The 27,824-nt window shown below is 48.3% G+C and overlaps 1 protein-coding gene across 4 annotated transcripts; it reads left to right on the top strand.

Annotated features, from left to right (window-relative positions):
• Window positions 1–769: 769 nt before the first annotated feature.
• LOC100431661 (putative spermatogenesis-associated protein 31C2) lies at window positions 770–12,187 on the top strand. Of its 4 annotated transcripts, none has more exons than XM_054520201.2 (5): window positions 772–1,009; window positions 7,793–7,904; window positions 8,470–8,530; window positions 8,786–8,847; window positions 9,550–12,187. In XM_054520201.2, the coding sequence occupies exons 1-5, from the start codon at window positions 773–775 to the stop codon at window positions 11,964–11,966; spliced, it is 2,889 nt and encodes a 962-aa protein (XP_054376176.1). In that variant the 5' UTR covers window position 772; the 3' UTR covers window positions 11,967–12,187. The 4 variants fall into 4 exon arrangements, with proteins under 4 accessions (XP_024108366.3, XP_054376176.1, XP_054376174.2 ...); XM_054520200.2 differs by lacking the exon at window positions 772–1,009 and adding an exon at window positions 6,360–6,629; XM_024252598.3 differs by having other exon boundaries at window positions 770–1,009; window positions 8,786–12,187.
• Window positions 12,188–27,824: the final 15,637 nt, after the last annotated feature.

The raw sequence follows: 27,824 nt of genomic DNA, 5'->3' as shown, positions 1-27,824 counted from the left end.
CACGAGGTCAGGAAATCAAGACCATCCTGGCTAACATGGGGAAACCCCGTCTCTACTAAAAATACAAAAAGAAATTAGCCGGGCGTGGTGGCGGCGGATGCCTGTAGTCCCAGCTACTCAGGAGGCTGAGACAAGAGAATGGCTTGAACCGGGGAGGTGGAGCTTGCAGTGAGCCGAGATCAGGCCACTGCACTCCAGCCTGGGCAACAGAGAGAGACTCCATCTCAAAAAAAAAAATAAATAAAAATAAAAAAAGGAAAGTGAGATAGAAATAATTTTTTAAAACTTACTATTCAAAATTTGCAAAACTAAATAAGAGTAAAAGAACTTTACATTTTGTCCTTGGATTGATATAAGACAAAAACATTGTGTGGGAAAGCTGGAGTTGAGGACAAATGAGATTCTGAGAATAAAAATCCCTGGTACATAGCCAAAATTTCAGAGTCAACTTCAGATTTTCGAAGGCCATAAAATAGGTAACCTCAAGCCACCGACTCCAACAGATAAAAGGAACCAGGTAATATCTGTGTTCCAGGGAGAAAGAATAGAAAATTGGCTGAATTCTATCACTGACAAAACTTAGGGGGAAGGAGGGATCTGGAAGGTGGGAGGGTGGAGGGATCCCCGGCTTGGGGGGTGGGGAGGGGCTGTGCTTCAGCCTCCCCCTCCCACTGCCCCTGCCCGCCCACTGCCCCTCCCCAACAAAGGAGCCCTTTGTGATGTGAAGGCCCCAGCTCTGTGATGCAGGCCTGGGCCCCAGTCCCTAGTCTCCATGGGGATGCCCAGAGCTCAGTTGCTTGAAAGCAATGCGCCTATTCACATGGAGAATCTTCCCTTTCCTCTAAAATTACTTAGTGCCTCATCGCTAAATGCCCCCAGCTCCACACCATGGGCGTTGGATATCTTCCTCACCTTGGTGTTCGCCCTGGGGTTCTTCTTCCTATTACTCCCCTACTTATCTTACCTCCGTTGTGACGACCCACCCTCACCATCATCTGGGAAGAGAAAGGTAAGGAGCCCTCAGTCCGGACCCACAGAGCTTGATTCTCTCCTTTCTTTTTATTATTAGTTCCACTTTTCCAAATCCAGTGGAGAGACTTCTGCGATGGGAAGCCTCAGGAGAGACCAGAACATCATCCTTCCAGGGAGAGGCAGGGCAGCCAGGGGTTGGTAGAGGTAGATCGTGTACAGGGATTTCCATCCCAAGCTCTCAGTCCATCTGTGGGGGAGAGCAGGAGGCATCAAGGCAAAACCAAACCAAAAAGAGACAGCAGTCATTTTGAGCTATGTATTCATCTCTTGAAACTGCTTGCTATTGCCACAAGTAGCTATAAATTAACTTAATAATGCCATACTGGACATGGTAACCCACATCCTAGAGCTTAACAATTTATAGCCAATCACTAATTAATGTTATTTCTTTTTCTTTCCTTTTTTTTTTTTTGAGACAGAGTCTCGCTCTGTCTCCCAGGCTGGAGTGCAGTGGCACAATCTTAGCTCACTGCAAACTCTGCCTCCCGGGTTCACGCCATTCTCCTGCCTCAGCCTCCCAAGTAGCTGGGACTACAGGCGCCGCCACCATGCCCAGCTCCACCACGCCCAGCTAATTTTTTGTATTTTTAGTAGAGACGGGGTTTCACCATGTTAGCTAGGATGGTCTCGATCTCCTGACCTCGTGATCCGCCACCTCGGCCTCCGAAAGTGCTGGGATTACAGGTGTGAGCCACCACGCCCAGCCAATGTTATTTCTATAACCAATGAGAATTCCTGACAAATCGCTTTGTATCAGCCCACTCCTTGTTTCCCTTTTCTGTTTCTAATAAAGGCCATATAGAGTTCCTATCCAGGGTTTCTTGGGTCTGAGTCTTTTGGGCAGCTGTCCTCACTTTCCTTTATTGTTGTTGTTGTAGTTGTTGGAGAGACAGGATCTTGCTCTGTGGCTCAGGCTGGAAGACTAGAGTGCAGTGGTATAATCAAAGCTCACTGTAACCTTAAACTCCTGGGATCAAGTGATCCTCTCACCTCAGTTTCCCAATTAGCTAGGACTACAGCATGCACTACCACGCCTGGCTAATTATTTTTGGTTTTTGTAGCGACGGAGGTCTCACTATGTTGCCCAGGCTGGTCTTGAATTCCTGGCCTCAAGCAATCCTCCTGCCTTGGCCTCCCAAAGTGCTGGTATTACAGGTGTGAGCCACAGTGCCCAGCCCAGCCTCTTACTTTTAGGTCAACAGAAATAAGCACATTAAAAGATCTGGTTCCACTCCCATATGTAAAGAGCCTGGATTCTCCCACACTTACATGAGTGTTACCTCCAGGAGCCCCACCAGGTGCTCATTGTGAACAGAAAATAAATTCCTTCGTGCACCTGACAAGGAGAGAGGGAAAGTTACCATTTGACATACAACTAGAACATAGGGCTCTGTTTAAGAAAGACCTGTCCTTAAAAGGAAATACTTAACAGACCCAGGGGAAGGGCAATTACACAATTCAGCCCACATTAGACTTCCTGTCTCACATAAAGGGTTAAAAAAAATGGCTAAGAAATTCTTCTGAAAGTCAGAGCTCAGGGACTCAGGCGCACTAGAAAATGGATATGTAATCATAAAATTACACACTGCTTTCCCTCTACAATGCCTTACCACCACATCAGCAAGGTTCCAGTATAATAACTGTGAATTATAACTAAGAGAGCAGTGATTGTTCATTTAAGAGGCACCTTAAAACAACAATATCAAAATATTCCTACCATTCAGTAGTCTATTTAATGGGTATGAGGAGACCTCAAGCACAATTTGGACTCGAATATTGCATCCTTAAAATATTATTTAGCTAAAGCTAATGTAAAATATGAGAAACTATCTCCCTAAACAACATCTTTAGACAATATTCCAAATTAGCTCCCAATGTTGACAGTTTCAGTGCCCCTTGGACATTTTTCTTGATGGCCTAAAGCAAGAAGTTGCAAACATGGTATGTAAACAAAAAATTGACTGAAAAAATTATCCCATTGTATGAACTTCAACATTTTGTAAACATTTTAAAGAGGCTGCACCTAACAAAAACAAACAAACAAACAAAAAGCCCTCATAAGAAAATGTTTATCCTCTTTGTCTAAAAGAGATCATTTTGGTTAACGTGCGAGGCACCCTCTACTTCATCTCCCTATTTGGGGCATTAATAATTCTGGCTTTCTTACTGAAGTAAAATATACATAACAAAACTTACTATTCTGGCCATTTTAAAGTGTGCAGTTCAGTGCTGTTAAGTCTAATATGTTAACATTGTTGTAAAACCATCACCACCATCTGCATCCCAGACATTTTTTTCTTCATCTTCCCAACAGAATTTTTTCATGTTTCCAACTGAATCATACCTATTAAGCAATAATTCCCCATTCCTTGTATACCCAAACCTGGCAACCAACATTATGCTTTGTCTCTAGAATTTGACTACTCTAGGTACCTCATATAAGTAGAATTATACGGTATTTCTCTTTGTGTATCTGGCTTATTTCATTTGGCACAACTTCTTCAAGATTCATTGATATCGTAGCATGTATCAGAACTTCATTCCTCTCTATGGCTGAGTAATGTTCCCTAGTATTTATATACCTCCTTTTGTTAATCCATTCACTGTGGATGGACGTTTGGGTTATTTCTACCTTCTGGTTATTGTGAAATGCTGCTATAAACATTGATGTGCTAGTAATAGTTTGAGTTCCTGCTTTCAATTCTTTGGTGGTATATACCTATCTAGAAGTGGAATTGCTGGATCATATGGTAATTTGATTTTTAAATTTTTGGGGAACTACCAAATAGTTTTTCACACCAGCTTCACTATTTTACATTCCCACCAGAATGCACAAGTGTTCCAATTTCTCCACATCCTCATTAACACTTGTTGCTTATTTTTTTCGGATAATATACATTATAATGGATGTGAAATGATATCTTATTGTGGTTTTGAATTAAATTTCCCTAAAGATTAGTGATGTGGAGCATCTTGTGCATTTGTGTATGTTCTTTGAAGAAATATCTATTCAAATCTTTTGCCCATTTTTGAATCATCTTGTTTGTATCTTTTGTTGTCAAGTTTTGGCAGTTCTTTATATATTCTCGATATTAATCTTGTATCAGTGTGTATGATCTGCAAACATTTTGTTGCAATCCATGAGTTGCCTTTTCACTCTATTGATAGTGTCCTTTGATGCACAAAGTATTTTTATTTTGATGAAATCTATATATTCTTTTATTGCCTGTGCTTTTGGTGCCTTTGATCCAATAATCATTGCCAAACTGAAGTCAAAAAACTTTTCCTTTATACTTTTTCTTCTAAGACCTTTATAGTTTTAAGTCTTATGTTTAGGCCTTTGATCCAGTTTGAGTTAATTTATGTATATAGTATACATAAGGGCCCAATGTCACTCTTTGTATATGGATACACTGTACCCAGCTTTCTCAACACCATTTGTTGAAAAGATTGTCCTTCCAAATGGTCTTGGCACCCTGGTTGAAAATCATTTGAACATAGGTACAAGGGTTTATTTCTGGGCTCTCTATTCTGTTCTTTTGATTTATATGTCTGATATCTGTCTTCCTTTTTTTTTTTTGAGACAGAGTCTCACTCTGTCACCCAGGCTGGAATGCAGTGGCATGATCTCGGCTCACTGCAACCTCCACTTCCTGGGTTCAAGCAATTCTTCTACCTCAGCCTCCTGAGTAGCTGAGGCTAGAGGCACGTGTCACCATGCCCAGCTAATTTTTGTATTTTTAGTAGAGATGGAGTTTCACCATGTTGGCCAGGCTGGTCTCAAACTCCTGACCTCAAGTGATCTGCCCACCTTGGCCTCCCAAAGTGCTGGGATTACATATATATCTGTCTTTATGCCACACTGTGTACCATGCTGTTTTGATTGCTATAGCCTTAAAGTAAGTTTTGAAATCAGGAAGCATGAGTCCAACTTTATTCTTCTTATTCCAGATTGTTCAGGCTATTTGGACTTCCTTAATACTCCTTATAAATGTTAGGATACATTTTTTGATTTCTGCAAAAAACATCATTAGAATTTAAATAGGGATTGCATTGAACCTGCAAATTGCTTTGGAAAGTATTGCCATCTTAATATTAAATATTGTAATCCGGCTGGGCACCATGGCTCAAGCCTGTAATCCTAGCACTTTGGGAGGCCAAGGCGGGAAGGCGGGTGGATCATGAGGTCAAGAGATCGAGACCATCCTGACCAACATGGTGAAACCCCGTCTCAACTAAAAATACAAAAAGTAGCTGGGCGTGGTGGCGCATGCCTGTAGTCCCAGCTACTCGGGAGGCTGAGGGAGGAGAATTTCTTGAACCCAGAAGGCAGAGGTTGCAGCGAGCCGAGATCGCACCACTCCACTCCAGCCTGGCAACAGAATGAGACTCCGTTTCAAAAAAAAAAAAAAAAAAAGGGAAAACTGCATGTCCTGCACATGTACTCTGGAACTTAAAATAAATACATAAGTACATAAATAAAATTTAAATAAAAATCTTAATTGTATGTGGGTAGGTCCCTTTGATTCAAAGAAGTGAGATAGAAGGCCTGGCACAGTGGCTCACACCTGTAATCCCAGCACTTTGGGAGGGTGAGGCAGGCGGATCACGAGGTCAGGAGATCCAGACCATCCTGGCTAACACTGTGAAAGCTCGTCTCTACTAAAAATACAAAAAGAAATTAGCCGGGCGTGGTGGCGGTGGACACCTGTAGTCCCAGCTACTCAGGAGGCTGAAGCAGGAGAATGGCTTGAACCCAGGAGGTGGAGCTTGCAGTGAGCCAAGATCATGCCACTGCACTCCAGCCTGGGCGACAGAGAGAGACTCCATCTCAAAAAAATAAAAAAATTAAAAAAAAAGGAAAGTGAGATAGAAATAATTTTTTAAAACTTACTATTCAAAATTTGCAAAACTAAATAAGAGTAAAAGAAATTTACATTTTTGTCCCTGGATTGATATAAGACAAAAACATTGTGTGGGAAAGCTGGAGTTGAGGACGAAGGAAATTCTGAAAATAAAAATCCCTGGTACATAGCCAAAATTTCAGAGTCAACTTCAGATTTTCAAAGGCTATAAAATAGGTAACCTCAAGCCACTGACTCCAACAGATAGAAGGAACCAGGTAATATCTGTGTTCCAGGGAGAAAGAATAGAAAACTGGCTGAGTTCTATCACTGACAAAACTTAGTGGGAAGGAGGGATCTGGAAGGTGGGAGGGTGGAGGGATCCCCGGCTTGGGGGGTGGGGAGGGGCTGTGCTTCAGCCTCCCCTTCCTACTGCCCCTCCCCAACAAAGGGGCCCTTTGTGATGTGAAGGCCCCAGCTCTGTGATGCAGGCCTGGGCCCCAGTCCCTAGTCTCCATGGGGATGCCCAGAGCTCAGTTGCTTGAAAGCAATGCACCTATTCACATGGAGAATCTTCCCTTTCCTCTAAAATTACTTAGTGCCTCATCGCTAAATGCCCCCAGCTCCACACCATGGGCGTTGGATATCTTCCTCACCTTGGTGTTTGCCCTGGCGTTCTTCTTCCTATTACTCCCCTACTTATCTTACCTCCGTTGTGACGACCCACCCTCACCATCATCTGGGAAGAGAAAGGTAAGGAGCCCTCAGTCCCGGACCCACAGAGCTTGATTCTCTCCTTTCTTTCTATTATTAGTTCCACTTTTCCAAATCCAGTGGAGAGACTTCTGCGATGGGAAGTCTCAGGAGAGACCAGAACATCATCCTTCCAGGGAGAGGCAGGGCAGCCAGGGGTTGGTCGGGGTAGATCGTGTACAGGGATTTCCATCCCAAGCTCTCAGTCCATCTGTGGGGGAGAGCAGGAGGCATGAAGGCAAAATCAAACCCATGGGCTCAGCAGCCAGGACCGGTCATGAGACGGGGGAGGTCTCTGGTCATGAGACGGGGGAGGTCTCTGGTCATGAGACAGGGGAGGTCTCTGGTCATGAGACAAGGGAGGTCTCTCTCCGAGGCCAGGCCCTGAGCCCTGGCTCATCAGCCCCTTCCTGGGGCAGGTGGCTCAGGGCCCAGCCTCCTCTGTGTGGGGTGATATGGGGCCTGTGCTGGGACCCCGAGGGCCTCCTCCTACCGGGGCCCGGCGTCTCCTCTGGTCTCCTGGCAAGCAGAATCCCACCTGACAGCTCAGTTGTGCCTGCAGGCCTGAGCCTGGGTGTTCCTGGAGCAGAGAAACAGGGACTGATGGCATCCATGGTGGACCTCATATTGAAAATCTGTGTGTGTGTGTGTGTGTGTGTGTGTGTGTTTGTGTGTTATTTTTATTTGTTTTATTTTTTGAGACGGAGTCTCGCTCTGTTGTGCAGGCTGCAGTGAAATGGAGCGATATGGGCTCACTGCCACCTTTGCTTCCAGAGTTCAAGCTATTCTCCTTAGTGTCCTGAGTAGCTGGGGATTACAGGCGCCCGCCACCACGCCTGGCTAATTTTTGTATTTTTAGTAGAGGTGGGGTTTCACCATGGCCAGACTGGTCTCAAACTCCTGACCTCAGGTGATCCACCTGCCTTGGCCTCCCAAAGTGCTCAGATTATAGGCGTGAGCCACCGCGCCCAGCCCCCTCTTCCTGTTTTTCTAAGAAGAAAAGCAGTTTATCATCCATTTAAACATGAGTGGGAGGAAGCACACAGAGCTCCTTGGGCAAGACAGAGAGAGCCATGCGGTTCGTGAGTGCAGTGTGCTGTGGCTGGACTGGGGGACGAAGAGGGAGAGCCGGTCCTAGCTCCTCGCCGTTTCTTGTCTCCCAGCGTCATCTTGTCTCCCCTCATCATCTTGTCTCCCCACGTCATCGTGTCTCCCAGTGTCCAGTAGGGCGGAGGGGGAGACCCAGAGGCAGGATGAAAAACCACAGTCTGAGAGGTAAGGCTCTGCCAGGGCACACTAGAGTTAATTTGATCTCATCTGTCCGGGAGGGAACTGACTCTGAAGAAGTCAGTTGAAGAAACCTGAGGTGGGGGCTTCTAGGAAGGAAATCAGAACCCCCGGGTCCTTCTCAGATTCCATGCCGGAATGAAGCCATGGTGGGCCAAGGACTGAGTGTTACCCAGCAGGGGACAGTGTGTGTGTCCTGGGGAGACCAATGCCTGCCTGGATGTGGAGGGGGGTGAGGGGCCTCCCGCTCCCTGGGAACAGCTGTTCAACTCTGCTAAGCCTGATTCCTCTTTGAGACTACCCCAGTCCTTTCTCCCCACAGGGCAGTTGTGAGGACTGTGGGGGTGGAGGGTCCATGTGTGGAAGCCCTTTGTGAATGACAAAGCCCTGTTCTCTATGCCTTGCTATTACCGTAGGGGCCATGTGGCTTTGGACACAGATGGGTGGGTTCCAGGGTCTAATTCCCCATGGTCTTCCCTGAAGAAACATACACTCAGCCTCCTGTGAGATCCCAGGCCCCTCCCTCACTGCCCTAACCAGGTCTGATTTCCAGCTTGTAGAGAGTGCCCAAGAGGCCTGGAGGAGACTTTGGACCTGCTTTCACAACTGCAGAGGTGAGGCACTTCCCCTTCCCTGCGTCCTTCCTACCAGGGCTAGGATGCGACCCCAGGGCCATAGGCAGCCTGGAGCTGACCTGGGATGGGGAGACCAGGGGGACAGAGGATGGGAGTAAAACCCTGGGGCAAGGAGTAGCAGGAGAATTGGGCGGTCAGGGTGTGGGGTGGTGGAGGGGCTGTGGCCCGAGCACCCACTGTGCCCTCCGAACCCACCTGCTCCTGGCTGCAGCTTTTGCCTCCTGTCTCCTGCAGCCTCCTGGGGCCACACCTTGACAAAGGTGACTTTGGTCAGCTCTCCGGTCCAGACCCCCCAGGTGAGGTGGGCAAAAGAACACTTGATGGAGCCTCCCGGTCCTCTCATGAGTCTATGGAAGACGCTGCTCCCATTCTCTACCCATTAGCTTCCCCGGATCCTCGAACCAAGCATCCTCAGGATCTGGCCTCCACCCCACCACCAGGCCCAATGACCACCTCAGTCTCCTCCCTAAGTGCCTCCCAGCCACCACCAGAACCTTCCCTTCTCCTAGAACGCCCCTCACCCGAGCCACCTGCACTTTTCCCTCACCCACCACACACCCCTGATCCTCTGGCCTGCTCTCCGCCTCCTCCAAAAGGCTTCACTGCTCCTCCCCTACGGGACTCCACTCTGATAACTCCATCTAGCTATGACTCAGTGGCACTTCCACTGGGCACCGTCCCTCAAAGCTTGTCTCCACGTGAGGATTTGGCGGCTTCGGTCCCAGCCATCTCAGGCCTTGGCGGCTCAAACAGTCAAGTTTCTGCCTTCTCCTGGTGGCAGGAGACTACCAGAACCTGGTGCGTCTTCAACTCATCAGTCCAGCAAGATCATCTTTCCCGCCAAAGGGAGACTACAATGTCCCCACTGCTTTTCCAGGCCCAGCCCCTATCCCACCTGGGACATGAGTCCCAACCCTTTATTTCATCCAAACCCGAATTCTGGCCCACACCTATGGCTCAGACCAAGGCTCAGGTCCATTTTCAATCCTCTTTTCCAGTCCTATCTCCTGCTTTTCCATCCCCGATCAAGAACACTGGAGTAGCTTGCCCTGCACCGCAGAATAAAGTGCAAGCTCTCTCCCTACCGGAAACTCAGCACCCTGAATGGCCTTTGTTGAGGAAACAACTAGAAGGCGGGTTGGCTTTACCCTCTAGGGTTCAAAAATCTCAGGACGTCTTTAGTGTCTCCACTCCTAACCTTCCCCAGGAAAGACTGACATGCATTCTGCCTGAGAACTTTCCAGTCAGTCCTGAACTCCGGAGACAACTGGAGCAACACATAGGGCAACGTGGAAGGATCCAAGAGTCTCTGAATCTGATGCAGCTTCAGGATGAATCACCAGGGACAAGTCAGGCCAAGGGCAAACCCAGGCCCTGTCAGTCCTCCACGTCCACAGGTGAAAGCAGCAAGGAGGCACAGACGGTGAAGTTCCAGCTAGAGAGGGACCCGTGCCCACATCTGGGGCAAATTCTGGGTGAGACCCCACAAAATCTATCCAGGGGCATGGAAAGCTTCCCAGGGAAGGTTCTGGGGGTGACCTCTGAGGAGTCGGAAAGGAACTTGAGGAAGCCCTTGAGGAGTGACTCAGGAAGTGATTTATTAAGACGCGCAGAGAGGAATCATATAGAAAACATCCTGAAAGCCCACATGGGCAGGAAGTTGGGCCAGACCAAAGAGGGCTTGATCCCCGTGCGTGTGCGTCGATCCTGGCTTGCTGTCAACCAGGCTTTTCCCGTGTCCAACACCCACGTGAAAACCAGCAATCTAGCAGCACCGAAAAGTGGGAAAGCCTGTGTGAACACAGCCCAGGTGCTTTCCTTCCTTGAGCCGTGTACTCAGCAGGTGCTGGGAGCCCATATTGTGAGGTTTTGGGCCAAACACAGGTGGGGTCTACCCCTCAGAGTCCTCAAGCCCATTCATTGCTTTAAACTGGAAAAGGTTTCATCCTTGTCCCTTATACAGCTTACTGATTCCTCCTCAGACACCTGTGAATCTGGGGCTGGCTCAAAAGTTGAGGTGGCCACGTTCCTTAGAGAGCCACCAATGGCAAGTCTGAGAAAGCAGGTGCTGACCAAATCATCTGTTCACATGCCAGAGAGTCTTCAGGCCTCCTCACCTGCGTGTAAGCAGTTCCAGAGGGCCCTGCGAGGGATCCCATCTTGGAATGATCATGGGTCCTTGAAGGCTCCTACAGCTGGACAGGAGGGCAGGTGGCCATCTAAGCCCCTCACATACAGCCTCACAGGCAGCACCCAGCAGAGCAGGAGCTTAGGAGCCCAATCTTCAAGGGCTGGAGAGACCAGGGAGGCAGTGCCACAACCCACAGTCCCCTTGGGAACCTGTATGATGGCAAACCTCCAAGCCACAAATGAGGATGTGCATGGTTTCGAGGCTCCAGGCGCCAGCAAAAGCTCTCTACTCCCTAGAATGTCTGTCTCCCAAGACCCAAGAAAGCTGCGTCTTATGGAGGAGGTTGTTAGTGAATTTGAGCCTGGAATGGCCATGAAGTCAGAGACCCAGCCTCAAGTTTCTGCTGCTGTTGTGCTCCTTCCAGATGGGCAAGCATCTGTTCTGCCCCATGCTTCAAAGAATTTGGCTTCTCAAGTGCCCCAGGGCCATCTCCAGAGCATGGCTACTGGGAACATGCGGGCTTCCCAGGAGCTACGTGACCTCATGTCAGCCAGAAGGAGCAATGTGGGGCACAAGGAGCCCAGAAACCCAAACTGTCAAGGCTCATGCAAGAGCCAAAGTGCATTGTTTCCCCCTACTCACAAGAAGGAGAACTCTAGGAAGCCCAACTTAGAAAAACATGAAGAAATGTTTCAAGGATTGAGGACTCCTCAACTTACCCCAGGCAGGAAGACAGAAGACACCCGTCAGAATGAAGGCGTCCAGATACTGCCATCAAAGAAACAGCCTCCTTCAATAAGCCACTTTGGAGAAAACATCAAGCAATTTTTTCAGAGGATTTTTTCAAAGAAAGAAAAGAAGCCAGCACCAGTCACTGCCGAGAGCCAAAAAACAGTAAAAAACAGATCATGCATGTACGGCAGCAGTGCTGAAGCTCAGAGGCTCATGACAGCAGTTGGACAGATACTGGAGGAGAAAATGTCACTTTGCCATGCGCGCCATGCCTCGAAGGTAAATCAGCACCAACAGCAGTTTCAAGCCCCAGTCTGTGGGTTTCCCTGCAAGCACAGTCACCCGTTCTACTCAGAACCCAGCAGAATGCTGAGCTATGCAGCCAGCAGTCAACAAGCCACTCTCAAGAACCAGAGTTGTCCCAACAGAGACAGGCAAATCAGAGATCAGCAGCCCTTGAAAAATATCCGGTGCAACAGGGCCTGTGAAATCCCCAACTCTTGCTCCTCAAGAAAGCTGTATCCTCAGTCAGTCCCCCTCAGCACCGGCTGAAGACACCCGGTGCCTCCAGCCACCATCACCACTGCCCAAGGCACTGTCTTTTTCAGGCAGGTATCTAATTTGGTCAGTCACAAATTCCTTTTTAGCCTTCCCTAGAGAAAAACAAGTCACCAAGAAAAAATTCACTCTATGTAGAGAAAAAGTATTTTCTCTCGTGTTAGTACACACAGAAAACTTAATATTCCACAATATATATGGTTTTTTATTCATAAGAGGGTGATGGCTTTTATTTGTGCTGTGCTTGGTGTGGGTTTGGTTTCTAGAAGCAACAGGACATGGAGGGATGCTGACAGTGGTGCTGTAAGCCCATCTTCATCCTGAGTTCCTTCACTGAACCTTATGTTTCTGTAATACCATCTTTACACAAACAACAAAAAATTCTAAAAACAAGATGAGAAAAACCTATGAAGATCCCACTCTGAAATAAGGTTCAACCCATCTTTCCACTACTTACTGTCCACCTCAAACTTTATGCAGCTGTAGGGAGAAGGTTTGCAGAGATGTCACAGGGCTGAAATCTCCATGCAGGCTCCAGGAAGTGCCACAGCCCAGTAGCTTCATGTGTCACAAAATAGTGGAAGTTTGGGTGGGGCAGTGCTGGACCCTGAGTTCAGAAGTAGGAGAAGTCTTGACTCTGGATATCCTGGTGGAGAATAGATAATGTCTGCTCCCGGGAAGCCCCTTCTCTCCCTGACAAAGGCTGGGATGGAGATGGGCTCTCTTAGCTCAACCAACATGCAAAGCAGAGAATCCCCATCCCACTGCCTCTCCCTTTCTCTCACTCTGGAGTAGTGGTGGGGACAGCCTTCCAGCTCTGTGCATGTGTAGGTGGGGGTTGGGGGGCTGGTGGGGCGGCCTTCATGGAGGCTGCTGAGGGCGATGAACTCCCCTGCTCCAGATGAGTGAATGACCCTGCCGGGAGGTCAGACCCTGCAAGGGCTGTGGGGGTATCAGGTGGAGTGGGCTCCAGGTACACCCTCAATGCACTGGGCAGGTCTCAGGCCAGGCTCCCTGGACCCCACCTGGGTGATGTGGTCACTCCCTGGGGGACTGCTGTCAGGCCCCGGCCACCCACCCTGGGCAGCACTGTCCCATCGCAGGACTGGACTTTCTGAGTCCTGAGACAGGACAGTGCTGCCCAGGCCTGACAGACTGGGAGGACCTGTTAAGTGCTCCATCCCTAGACCAGCCTCCCACACAGCACAGACAGTCTCTTACCTTTACCTTCAGGAATGATCCTTCTCGCTCTCAGGCAGCCAAGGCAGAGCTGAGGACCTGTGCCAGCCTGGGAGTCAGTCCCCTCCCTAAATGGGCCTGAGGGAAGCACCATCCCTGTCCCAATGCGCCTCAAATTTCAGCCCAGGTACACATAGGGAAGGGAGGATGGGGCCTCCCTGCTGGCTGACACTGGAAAAGCGGGACGTGGGAGAAGAGGGAGCGCAGGGCTGGCAGGGGATGCTCCAGGCCCATGGAGAGCTCGGGCTGCACCATGGGGCTGCCCCTCCTGGGCTGGGGGCTGTACCCTCTGCAGGATCTGAGAAAGTCCAGTCCTGAGATGACACAGCACTGCCCAGGGTTGGTGGCCGGGGCCCAGCCGCAGTCCCCCAGGGAGTGACCACATCACTCGGCCAGGGTCCAGGGAGCCTGGGCCGAGACCTGCCCAGTGCACTGAGGGTGCACCTGGAGCCCACCCCACCTGACACCCCCACAGCACTGAGAGGGTCTGACCTCCCAGCATGCACCTGCCTCTCCCTGCACCCCAGCTGCCCACCCTGCCTGTTCCCTGGCTTCCTCCATCCTGTGCAGCCCATAGACTGTGACCATCTCACCGGCCACTCTGGCCCTCCCTTTGCATTTGTCCTGTCAAAATCTCTGAGCAAGATCTCCCAGGTCCATCCAAACACCTGCTTTGTCCACTTTTGACTGGGCCTTTGGGCACCACTGGCCCATCCGAGCTGTCCACAGGGCCTTCGATAATGTGCATTGCATCTGGCATCTCCCAGCAGTGCTCAGCAGCCCCCGCACCAGGTCCCTGCTGACGAGATCCCGCACCTCAGGTCCTCCCTCACCACACCCTCACTGATTAGAACCCCATGACCACGCCCCACTAACCAGGCCCTGCTGCCAGGCCCACAGTGACCAGGACCCTACTGACCAGGACCTCACTGACCAGGACCTCACTGACCAGGTCCTTACTGACAAGGCCTCATTGATCAGGTTCCACCGATCATGACCCCATTGCCTGGCCCCACAGATGAGGTCCCACTGACCAAGCCTCTGGGGAACAGGCTGCCACTGACCAGGCCCTTATTAAGCAGGCCCAAGGTGACCAGATACTTCTGACTATGACCCTAGTGAGTAGGCCCCACTGAATGGGCACCCACTGCTCAGATCCCCGCTGACCAGGTCACCCCATAGACCAGTGCTACAGAAGCCACCACTGACCGTGCTCTCTCTGAACAGGCCTCCACTGATTAGGTTCCACTGACCAGGCTGCCCTGATCAGGGCCCCACTGACAAGGGCCTCACTGATGAGGACATGGCCACCAGGCCCTGCTGACTAGGTCCCCTGTGACCAGGCCTCCACTGAATAGCACCCGTTGACCTGGTCAACAGTGACCCAGCCCATGCTGACAAGGCCACCACTAAGCCCCAGCTGACAAGGTCTCCACTGACAAAGCCCTGTAGCCTAGTTTTACACTGACCAGACACCAAACAAGTGGCTGCCACTAGGTCCCCACTCACCAAGATGCCCACTACTAGATCCTCCTAATGAGACCCTCTCTAAGCAGACACCTGCTGACCATGCCCCCAGTAAATAGGCCTCACTGACCAAGTCCCAACTGACTAGGTCCACTGACGAGGCCTACACTGATCAGGGCCCTCCTAACTATACCAGAAGGCCAAGCGACAATGAGATATTTCATATGGCAGGAGTAGGAGCAAGACAGAGAGAGGAAAGAGGTGCTACATCCTGTTATACAACCAGATCTCATGAGAACTCACTATCAGGAGGATCAGCATCAAGAAGATTAACCATTGGTGAAGGAACCACTGCCCATACCACCACCCACTGTTTCCAGGCAGAAGCCTCCTGCAGAGCCAGAGCCTCTTGGGAAACTTCCACTATGGCAGTGCAGAAGGAAAATATGGGCTTGAAGCCCCCACACAGGAGGCCACCATCCTCCAGACCCCAGATTCATAAGCCCACCAACAGCTCACACCCTCAGTATGGAAAGGCTACAGGCACTCAACACCAGCCCAGCCCATGGAAGCAGCCATGGGGGCTGAAGCCTGCAAAGCCACAGGTTCACTGTCCTAATAGAGGTTTTCCACAAGCCTCTGCCTCTACAGCAGACTACTCCGCCTTCCTGCTACCCCCACCCTCCCACCACCCTACTGCCAACCTACTCCCCACCCTACCCACCCCTTTTCCTTCTAACCCCAACCCCCTCTTGCCATGAGTAAATCACCTCCCACCAAGTCTCACCTCCAACATTAAGAAGTACAATTCACACGAGTTTTGTAAAGAAACACAGCCAAACCATACTATTCTGACCCTGATACCCCAGAATCTCACATCCTTCTCACAGAGCAAAATACATTCATGCCTTTTCAAAAGTTTCCAAAAGTCTTAACTCATTCCAGCATTAACTCAAAAGTGAAAAGTTCAACATCTCATCTGAGACAAGTCTACAGTCCCTTTTGCCTATGAGTCCCTGAATTTAAAAGGATGTTCTTTTCTTTCAGGGTACAATTATGGTACAGGCATTGGGTAAGCTTTCTCAATCGAAAGGGAAGAAATTTCCCAGGAAAAAAACACAAATAGGATCACAGGCCCAATGCAAATCCAAAACCCAGGAGGCCAGTATCCATTCATCTCACAGCTCCAAAATCATGAAGAAAACTCACTATCATAAGCACAGCAATAAGGAGGTGGTGTTTAATCATTTGTGAAGAATCCATTCCCAACCACCACTTTTCACCCTTCACCCCCACCATAATCCCCTCATTCTCCCTACCCCCACCTTCCAACCCCTACTCTCCACCATGATTAAATCACCCTCCACCAGGCCCCACCTTTAACTTTATTATTCTGTCCCTGGCTCCCAAATCTCATGTCCTTCTCACATTGCAAAATACAATGATGCCTTCCCTACAGCCCCTCCAAATCTTGTATCATTCCAGCATTTATACAAATGTCCAAAGCTTAAAGTCTCATCTGATACAAGGCTACAGTCCCTTAGGTGCATGAGCCTCTGAACTATAAAGCAAGTTAACTATTTCCAAGGTACAATGCTTGTGCAGGCAATGGGTAAGCATTCTCAGCTGAAAGGAAGAATTTTGCCAGAAAGAGCAAAACACAGGACTTACAGGCCCCATGAAACTCCAAACCCAGAAGGCTAGTCATTCAATCCTACAGTTCCAAAATCATCCTTTCTGAAACATTGTCCCACATCCAGGGCACAGGGATGTGAGGGCTGGGCTCTAGAGGCCCTGGGCTGCTATGCACCTGTGGTTTTGCAGGGTTTATGCCCCATGGCTGCACTCATGGGCTGGGCTGGTGTTGCATGCCTGTAGTTTTTCCCAGCTGATGGTACAAGTTATTGGTCGGTCTATGAATCTGGGGTCTGCATGACGGTGGCCTCCAGTATGGGGGCTCCAACCCCATATTTTCCTTCTGCACTGCCCTAGTAGAGGTTTTTTATGAGGCTCTGCCTTTTTGGGATGCTTTTGTCTGGTCACCCAGGCATTTCCATACATCTTCCAAAGTCTACAGAGAGGCTTCCAAGCCTCTAGTCTCATGATCCGTCCACCCAGTGGCTTAACACTATGAGGAAGTTACCAAGGCTTCTAGCCTGCACTCTCTGAAGCAGTGACCCAAGCTGCATCTGTGCATTTTCAGCCATGGCTGGAGCTGGAGCTGCAGGGATGCAGGCAGCAGTGCCCTGAGGCTGCACATAGAGGGGGGTCATAGGACTGGCCCAGGAAACCATTCTTCTCTCCTAGGCCCCAGGGCCTGTGACAGGAAGGGCTGCTGCAAAGTTCTATGAAATGCCTTCAAGGCCTTTTCCCTATTTTCTTGGCTATTAGCACTGGGCTCCTTTTTATGCAAATTTCTGAAGCCTTCCTGAATTTTCTCCCTGAAAATCAGCTTTTCTTTTTGACCACTTGGCTGGGCTGTAAATTTTCCAAACTTCTGAGTTCTGTTTCTCATTTAATATAAGAGTTGGGACTTGTTTAATATAAGTCCCATCCACAGGTCATTTCCTCAGTCACACATCAGAGCACAGGCTGTTCAATGCAGACAGGACACCTCTAGAGATTTGCTTCCTAGAAGTTCATTCCACCAAATATGCACTAAGTCATCACCCTCAAGTTTAAAGTTTCACAGATCTCCAGGGCAGGGTCACCGTGCCACCACATTCTTTGCTACAGCAAAACAAAGGTAACCTTGGCTTCTGTTCCCAGTAAGTTCATCATTTTTATCTGAGACCTTCTAAGTCTGAATTTCACTGACCATTTTCCTGTCAGCCTTCTGATCACAAGTATTTAACAATTCTTTACAAAGATCCAAACTTTTCCTCATTTTCCTGTCTTCAAAGCCCTTCAAACTCTCCCAACCTCTATCTGCTACCCTCTTCTGAACCTGCTTCTACTTTATCAGCTATCTTTGTCACAGCCTGGCAATGTGGTAAAGGAAGGCAAGTCCATTTTCAGGGGGAAAATTCAAGAAGGCTTCAGATATTTGAATGAAAAGAAGCTGAGTGCTGATTGCCAAGACAACAGGGAAAAGGCCTTGAAGACATTTCATACATCCACTTTCCAGTACTAATTTTCTCTATGATCATAAAGAATCTCATGATTCTGCAGGCTGTAAGGAAACATAGTGGCTTCTGAATCTGGGAGGACTCAGGAAGCCACCCAATCATACCAGAATGTCAAGGGGCAATGAGATGATTCATGTGGCAGGAGTAGGAGCAAGACAGAGAGAGGAAAGAGGTGCCACACCCTATTATACAACCAGATCTCATGGGAACTCACTATCACAAGCTCAGCATCAAAAAGATGGTGCTTAACCATTGGTGAAGGATTCGCCCCCCACCCCCAACTCCCACTGTTTCCAGGCAGAAGCCTGATGCAGAGGCAGAACCTCTTGGAAAACCTCCCCTAGGGAAGTGCAGAAGGAAAATATGGGCTTGGAGCCCCCACACAGGATACCACCATCCTCCAGACCCCACAGTTATAGACCCACCAACAGCTTCCACCCTCTGTATGGAAAAGCTACAGGCCCTCAACACCAGCCCAGCCGTGAGAGCAGCAAAGCCACAGGTGCACTGCCCTAGTAGAGGTTTTCCATGAGCCTTTGCCTCTGCAGCAGGCTACTCCCCCTTCCTACTACCCACCACCCTTGCGCCACACTACAGCCAACCTACTCCTCCCTACCTTACCCACCTCTTTGTACTTCCAACCCCACCCCTCTCAAGTATATTAATAAATCACCTCCCACCAGGCCCTACCTGCAACATTTGGAATTACAATTTCCCATGTGTTTTGGTAGGGACACAGAGCCAAACCATATTATTCTGACACTGATCCCCTGAATATCATATGCTTCTCACGAGTAAAATACAATCATGCCTTTTCAAAAGGTGCCAAAAGTCTTAACTCATTCCAGCATTAACTCAAATGTAAAAGGTTCAACATCTCATCTGAGAAAAGGCTATAGTCCCTTTTGCCTATGAGTCCCTGAATTTAAAAGGGAGTTCTTTTCTTTCAAGGTACAATGATGGTACATGCATTGGGTAAATTTTCTCAATCTAAAGGGAAGAGATTTGTCAGGAAAATAACACAAATGGGATCACAGGCCTAGTGCAAGTCCAAAACCCAGCAGGACAGTATCCATTTAATCTTACAGCTCCAGAGTCATCACGGGAACTCACCATCATGAGGAAAGCATTAAGGAGATGGTGTTTAACCATTTATGAGGGATCCTGCCCCAACATCCACCTTTCACCCCTCATCCCCACCATAATCCCCCCATTCTCCCCAATCCCCACCTTCCAACACCGACTGCCCTCCATGATTAAATCACCTTCCACCTGTCCCACTTTTAACATTTCCAATTACAATTCCACATGAGTTTCTGTAGGGAACACAGCCAAATCTTATTCTGTCCCTGCTTCCCCAAAGCTCACATCCTTCTCACTTTGCAAAATACAATGATGCCTTACCTACAGTCCCTCAAGGTCTTAACTCATTCCAGCATTTACTCAAATGTCTGAAGTCCAAAGTCTCATCTGAGACAAGGCAGTCTCTTCTGCCCCTGAGCCTCTGAAATACAAACAAGTTAGCTACTTCCAAGGTACAATGATTGTCCAGGCATTGAGTAAGAATTCCCAGCCAAAAGGAAGATTTTTGCCAGAGAGAAGAACAAAACACAAATGAGACTTACAGGTCCCATTAAAGTCTAAAATCCAGCAGGCCAGTTGTTCAAACCCACAGCTCCAAAGTCATCCTTTTTTTATCCTTGTCCCATATCCAGGGCATAAGGGTGTGAGGGCTGGGCTCCCAAGGCCTTGGGCAGCTCTGCACCTGTGGCTTTGCAGGGTTCAGCCCCTGCAGCTGCCTTCATGGGCTGTGCTGCTGTTGAGTGCCTGTAGTTTTTAACCCATGGAGGGTACAAAGCTCTTGGTGGGTCTATGAATCTTGGGTCTACTTGATGGTGGCCTCCAGTGTGGGGGCTCCAAGCCCATATTTTCCTTCTGCACTGCCCTAGTAGAGGTTTCCCATGAGGCTTTGCCTTTTTGGCAGCCTTCTGTCTGGACACCTAGGCACTTTCATACATCTTCTGAAATATATATGGAGGATCTCAAGCCTCTGGACTAGTGTTCTGTGCACCCACTGGCTTAACATTATGTGGAAGCCACCAAGGCTTATAGCCTGCACCCTCCGAAGCAGTGACCAAGCTATACCTGTGCATCTTTGAGCCAAGGCCAGAGCAGTAGCTGGAGCTGCAGGAATGCAGGCAGCAGTATCCTGAGGCTGCACACAGCAGCAGGGCCATGGGGCTGGCCCAGGAAACCATTCCTTTCTCCTAGGTCCCAGGGCCTGTGACAGCAAGGGCTGCTGCAAACATCTCTGAAATGCCTCCAAGGCTTTTTCCCTCATGGTCTTGGCTGTTAGCACTGACTTTCATTTTATGCAAATTTTTGAAGCCATCATGAATTTTCCCTCTGAAAATCAGCTTTTGTTTTGACCACTTGGCCAGCCTTCAAATGTTCCAAACTTTTGAGCTCTGCTTGTCATTTAAATATAAGTTCCAACTTTAGGTCATTTCCTCAGGCACACATCAAGAGCACCGGCTGTTTGACACAGACAGGATACCTCTTGAAATTGCTGCCTAGAAGTTCATTCCACCAGATACACCCTGAATCATCACCCTCAAGTTCAAAGTTTCACAGATCTCCAGGGCAAGGTCACCCCGCAGCCACGTTCCTTGCTACAGCAAAACAAAAGTAACCTTGGCTCCTGTTCCCATTAAGTTCCTAATTTCCATCTGAGACCTTGTAAGCCTGGCCTTCACTGTCCCTCTTTCTGTCAGCATTTTAATCACAACTATTTAACAAGTCTCCACAATGGTCCAAACTTTCCCTCATCTTCCTGTCTTCTTCCAAGTCCTCCAAACTCTCCACCCTCTGGCTGTTAGCCACTTCTGAACCTGCTTTTACATTTTCAGCTATCTTTGTCACAGCCTGGCAATGTAGAAGGAAAAAAAAGGCCATTTCCGGGGCAAACTTCAAGAAGACTTCAGATATTTGCATTAAAAAGAAGACCAGTGTTAATAGACAATATGATGGGGAAAAGTAATTGAAGGCATTTCATAGCTTCACTTCACAGTACTAATTTTCTGTATGATCATAACAAAAGGGGTTTAGTTGGCTCAAGGTTCTGTAGGCCATAAAGAAAGCATAGTAACTTCTGCTTCTGGGAGGATTCTGGAAGTCTCCCCATTATACCAGAAGGACAAGTAGCAATAAAATGTTTCATATGGCAGAAGTATGAGCAAGACAGAGAGAGGAAAGAGATATCACATCCTGTTATACAACCAGATCTCATGAGAACTCTGTATCACAAGGTCAGCATCAAGAAGAAGGTGCTTAACCATTGGTGAAGGATCTGCCACCCCACGTAACTCCACCCCCCACTGTTTCCAAGCAGAAGCCTGATGCAGAGGCAGAGCCTCTTGGAAAACCTCTACCAGGGCAGTGCAGAAGGAAAATATGGGCTTGGAGCCCCCATGCAGCAGGTCACCATCCTCCAGGCCCCAGATTCATAGATGGACCAACAGCCTGCACCCTTAGTATGGAAAAGATACAGGCACTTAACATCAGCCCAGCCCATGATAGCAGCCATGGGGGCTAAAGCCTGCAAAGCCACAGGTGCACTGTCCTAGTAGAGGTTTTCCACGAGCCTCTGCCTCTGCAGCAGGCTACTCCCCCTTCCTACTACCCACCACCCTCCCACCACCCTATGGCCAGCCTACTCCTCCCCACCCTCCCCACCCCTTTCTCCTTACACTCCCACCCACCTCCCATCCATGATTAAATCACTTCCCACCAGGCTTCACAACCAAAATTTGGGATTACAAATCCACATGAGTTTTTCTAGCAAAACACAGCCAAACCATATTATTCCGACCTTGACCCTTCCGAATCTCATGTCCTTCTCACAGGGTAAAATACAATCATGCCTTTTCAAAAGTTTCCAAAAGCCTTAACTCATTCCAGCATTAACTCAACTATAAAAAGTTCAAAGTCTCATCCGAGACAAGGCTACAGTATCTTCTGCCTATGAGTCCCTGAAGTTAAAATGGAGTTCTTTTCTTTCAAGGTACAATGATGGTACAGGCATTGGGTAAGCTTTCTTAATCCAAAGGGAAGAAATTTCCCAGAAAAATAACACAAATGGGACCACAGGCCCAATGCACATCCGAAACCCAGCAGACCAGTATTCAATCTCACAGCTACAAAATTATGAAGAGAACTATCAGAAGGACAGCATTAAGGAGATGGTGTTTAACCATTTGTGAAGGATCTACCCCCACCCCTGCCTTTCACCCCCAAACCCTGCCATAATTCCCCCCAATTCTTATTCTGTTCCTGCCCACTCAAATCTCATGTCTTTCTCACATTGCAAAATACAATGATGCCTTCCCTACAGACCCCCAAATCTTAACTCATTCCAGCAAATGTCCAAAGCCCAAAGTTTTATCAGGGACAAGGATACAGTCCCTTCTGCCCATGAGCCTCTGAATTATAAAGCAAGTTAACTACTTCCAAGGTACGATGATTGTACAGGCAATGGGTAAGCATTCCCAGCCAATAGAAGAAAAATTGCCTGAAAGAAAAACAAACACCGATGGGACTCATAGGATACATGAACATCCAAAACCCAGCAGGCCAGTCATTCAATCCTACAGCTCCAAAATCATCCTTTTGGAATCCTTGTTCCACATTCACGGCACAGGGGTGTGAAGGCTGGGTTCCCAAGGCTTTGGGCAGATATGCACCTGTGGGTTTGCAGTGATCAGTCCCTGCTGCTGCCCTCATGGACAGGGCTGGTGTTGAGTGCCTGTAGCTTTTCCATGCAGAGGGGGTAAGCTATTGGTGGGTCTATGAATCTGCAGTTTGGAGGATGGTACCTCCCTGTGTGAGGGCTTCAATCCAATACATCCATTCTTTGCTGCCTTAGTAAAGGTTTCCATGAGGCTCTGCCTCTTGGAAAGGCTTCCGCCTGGACACCCAGGCTTTTCTGTACATCCTCTGGAGTCTAGACACAGGCTCCCAAGCCTCTAGTCTCTTGCTCTGTGAACTTGCTGGCTTAACACTATGTGGAAGCCATCAAGGCTTGGAGCCACCTCTGAAGCAGTGACCCAAGCTGTACCTGTGCAGCTTTCAGCCATGGCTGGAGCTGGAGCTGGAGCTGCACGGATGCAGGCAGCAGTGTCCTGAGGATACACACAGCAGGGAGGCCATGGAGCTGGCCCAGGAAACCATTCTTCTCTACTAGGCCCCAGGGCCTGTGACAGCAAGGGTTGCTGCAAAGGTCTCTGAAATGCCTTCAAGGCCTTTTCCCCATTGACTTGGCTATTTGCACTGGGCCCTTTTTCATGCAAATACCCTAATGTTCTCTAATTTTCCTCCTGAAAATCAGCTTTTCTTTTTGACCATTTGGCTAGGCTGCAAATTTTTTATATTTTTGAGTTCTGCTTCTCATTTAAATAGAAGTTGCAACTTGAGGTCATTTCTTAGGTTGCACATAAGAAAACAGGCTGTTCGACGCAGACAGGACACCTCTGGAGCTATGCTGCCCACATGTTCATTCCATCAGATACATCCTAAATTATCACCCCCAAGTTCATAGTTTCACAGATCTCCAGGGCATGGTCACCGTGCAGCCACGTTCTTTGTTAAGGCCAATCAAATGTAACTGTGGCTCCTGTTCACAGGAAATTCCTCATTTTCATCTGAGACCTTTTAAGTCTGGCCTTCACTGTCCATCTTTCTGTCAGACTTCTGATCACAAGTATTTAACAATTCTTTTCAGTGGTCCAAACTTTTCCTCATCTTGCTGTCTTCTAAGCGTTCCCAACTCTCCCAACCTTTGTCTTTTACCCACTTCTGAACCTGCTTCTACATTCTCAAGATATCTTTGTCACAGCCTGGTAATGTGGTAAAAGAAGAAAAGTCCATTTTCAGGGGGAAAATTCATGAAGGCTTCAGATATTTGCATGAAAAGAAGTTGAGTGTTGGTTGCCAAGACAATGGGGAAAAGGCCTTGAAGGCATTTCATAGCTCCACTTCACAGCACTAATTTTGTGTATAATCATAAAGAAAAGAGGTGAAATTGGCTCACGGTTCTGCAGGCTGTAAAGGAAGCATACTGGCTTCTGCTTCTAGGAGGACTCAGGAAGCCTCCCAATCATATCAGAAGTCCAAGGGGCAAGGAGATGCTTCATATGGCAGGAGTAGAAACAAGACTGAGAAAGGAAAGAGGTCCCACACCCTGTTATACAACCAGATCTCATCAGAACTCTGTATCACAAGGTCAGCATCAGGAAGATGGTGCTTAACCACTGGTGAAGGAACGGCCCTCCCACTCCCACCTCCACCTCCCACCATTTCCAGGCAGAAGCCTGCTGCAGAGGCAGAGCCAGATTCATAGACCCACCAACAGCTTGCACCCTCAGTGTGGAAAAGCTACAGACACTCAACACTAGCCTAGCCCATGAGAGCAACTGTGGGGGCTAAAACCTGCAAGCCACAGGTGCACTGACCTAGTAGAGGTTGTTCATGAAGCTGTGCCTCTGCAGCAGGCTACTCCCCACTCCCACTACACCACACCCTTCCACCACCCTACAGCCAGCCTACTCCTCCCCACCCTACCCACCTCTTTTCCCTTCCACCCCTACCTGCCTCCCATCCATGATTAAATCACTCCCACCAGGCCCTCATCCTTCTGTCATTCTTTAATCCCTCCAAACCCTCCCAATCTTTGTTTGCTACCCACTTGGAACTTGCTTCTACTTTTTCAGGTATCTCCATAGAAGGTTGGCTATGTAGTAATAACACAAAACCCGGTTTAAGAGGGAAAAATTCAAGATTTCATAAATTTGCATATAAAGAAGCCCTGTGCTAATAGCCAAGACAAATGGAAAAAGGCTTTGAGGACATTTCACAGCTCCTCTCTGCAGTTCTAATTTTCTGTATTATCGTAAATAAAAGAGATTTCATTGACTCGGAATTCTGCAGGCTGTGAAGGAAACATAGTGTCTTTTGTTTCTTGGGGCGAGTCAGGGAGCCTCCTAATTATACCAGAAGGCCAAGGGACAATGAGCTGTCTCCTATGGCAGGAGTAGGAGGAAGACAAAGTGAGGAAAGAGGTTCCACAGCCTGTTAAACAACCAGATCTCATGAGAACTCACTCACTATCAGGAAGACAGCATCAAGGGGATGGTGCTTTATCACTCGTGAAGGATCTTCCCACACCATTTTATGACTAAATTTTTTTCCACCTAGGCCCCACCTCTAATGTTAGGGAGTATAGTTCCACATGAGTTTTGATAGGGACATAGAGACAAACCCTATTATTCTGTCCCTGACCCCATGAACGTCATGTCCTTCTCATATTGCAAAATACAATCATGCCTTGCCAGCAGGAATCTTAACTCATTTCAGCATTAACTCAAAGTTACAAAGTCCAAAGTCTCATCTGAGTCAAGGCTATAGTCTATTTTTCCTATGAGCCTCTCAAATAAAAAGCAAGTTCACTGCTTCTAAGGTACAATGATTGTACAAGCATTGTGTAAGCTTTCCATATCCAAAAGGAAGACATTTCCCAGAAAGCTTCTTATTTCTATCTGAGACCTCCTCAGCCTGGCCTTCAATGTTCATGTTTCTGTCAGGATTTTTGTCACAACCATTTAACCAGTCTAAGATGGTGCAAACATTTTCTCATCTATCTGTCTTCTTTTGAGCCCTACAAACTCTTCCAACCTCTGTCCATCACCTAGTTCCAAAGCTGCTTCCACATTTTCAGGTACCTTTATAGCAATGCTCCAGTCTTCATTTGCCATTTTCTGTATGATTCATTTTGAAAAAGAGGTTTAATTGGCTCATGGTTCTGCAGGGTAGACAGAAAGCACGGTGGCTTCTGCTTCTGGGAGGCCTCAGAAATCTTTCAATCTTTGTGCAAGGTGAAGAAAGAGAGAGTTGTCTCATATGGCAAGAGGAAAACACACAGAGTAGGGAGGTGACATAGAGTTTTCAATGACCAGGTCTCATGAGAAGTCACTCATGATTGTGAGGACAGTAGCAAGAGGATGGTGCTAAACCATTCATGAGAAATTTGCCTTCAGGATTCAATCACCTTAGACCAGGATCCACCTTCAACATTAGGAAATATAATTCAACATGAGATTGGGTGGGGACACATATTCGCATTGCATCACCAATCTTGGAATATAAAGACATCCACAGCAGGCTTTATCCAGCCAGCTTCTTTGAGACTCTTCACACGGTTTGAGGTCTACAGCATATATACTAAAATATTCATCCTTCAAAAAGCAATAAAATAAGTGGTATAATTCTTCCAAAAGTTACAATGGTAGTGTAGGCATTCATAGCATGATTTAGTTCATGTTTGCTACTCTTTCTATTCTATCACCATATTAACTGTTTCCTACACAATTCTACATTCAGCTGAGTTTCAGTTGAGAACAAAATCATCCTTGTACCACCAATAGCTGGCACTAGCTCTTTGCTAGTGTTATTATTCTGCTGTAGAAAGTATCCTTGAACTGGGAACAGTCCACAGTGGAGTATCTAGTCATTCAACACTATCAATTCCTGGATGACTTTTTGAAAAACTAGTATCTCTTGTTGCAAGAAATCCTGCATCTGTGAGTTCATGTCTCTCACTCAAATTGGATGGAAGTGGTGAATTTCAGCCAAAGTGTCCCAAAAAATCCTGTTCCTGTGATTCTGACATTATCAGCCTCTGCACCTCTGTCTTCCCTTCTGCCACATGTTGCCTGCTCTCCGTGACTTTGGCAAGAGCTTCCTTGTGTATGTGGATGATGTCCGGGATGTTGGCCTGGTGTCCCTGAGACAGCATTAACAGGTCCATGACTGGGTCCAGATCCTGGCTGGGCTCACTGGCAAAGAGCTCACTGATGGTGTTGAAGGCATCTCTGGTGAAGTGATGGCCTGTTCCAGCTCCAAGGCCTGGCTGAGGTGGAAGAAGAACTGGCTGCCTTCTGATGCCTTTCTTAAAGCCTATGACCATCATCAGCTTGCAAGTCAACTCATTGGCTGTGAATTTGAGCTGAGTGCCCTGTTGTCCATCTTCTTGATGAAGCACTCGAAGCCATCAATTTTGCTCTCCCACTCCTAAAGGTTGAGGGCCACGCTGGGGGTGGGCTCAGGGTCAGGAAGAAGCTGGAACTCACCACCTCATCCTTCTCAGCCTTCCTCTTGCCCTGTCTCCAGGCTGTCTTTTCAGCACTGGGGGGGCACATCAGGAAGTGATGGAAGATGTGGCACTGTGCCTGCACCCAGAAGCTGGCCGTGTGGTTCATCCACCAGATTGGGCCCTTTCTGCACTTGAACATAGAGTCCTCCTCAAAGATGGCCTGTGGTCTGCCTCTTGGCACCCAAGAAGCCCACAGTGCTGCAGGAGCCCTGATGCATGGATTGGAGCCCTAAAGGCAACGCACACCCTGCTCCTGAGCCTGCTGCTCACTTCCTCTATGTGGCTCCATTTGTAGCACAGCTGTTGCACTGAGGCCTGTGCATGCCAGGCAAAGCCAAGCTGGCTCAAAGAGCAACCAGCCACCTCTGCAAGGGTGTGCCAGGAGCAGGTGGAACAGCCACCAACCTCACTCGCTACCAGTCAGGGTAAATCAGTTATTCTGCCCTGGAGGTAGGGCCCCAGTGCCCTCTGCTTTTCCTCAGGCCTCTGCTCCATCAGCCGTCAGGTGGCAGCCACTCAGGCTGTGGGAACCTGGACACCCCTGCTTCCTTGAGTGGATGAGGCTGGTGGCTGGTCCACCTTCTCCAGGCACACCCTTGCAGAGGTGGCTGGTTGTTCTTTGAGCCAGTGTGGCCTTGCCTGGCATGCACAGGCTGTGGGTACTGACACACTGCTCTGAGCAAGCTTGTCCTGTCTTGGGCCAAATTCTAAGTCTGGCCAGGGCCACAGAAGGCTGAGTCCCCTGGGCGGTAACCCTGACTGCTGCTGGAGGAACCATGATGCCCCTCTCCTCCTAGGGCCCAGGATGAGGCC

The sequence above is a fragment of the Pongo abelii genome, chromosome 13, assembly GCF_028885655.2.
Source record: "Pongo abelii isolate AG06213 chromosome 13, NHGRI_mPonAbe1-v2.0_pri, whole genome shotgun sequence".
Lineage (NCBI taxonomy): Eukaryota > Metazoa > Chordata > Mammalia > Primates > Hominidae > Pongo > Pongo abelii.
This window is presented reverse-complemented; position numbering and strand designations above follow the sequence as displayed.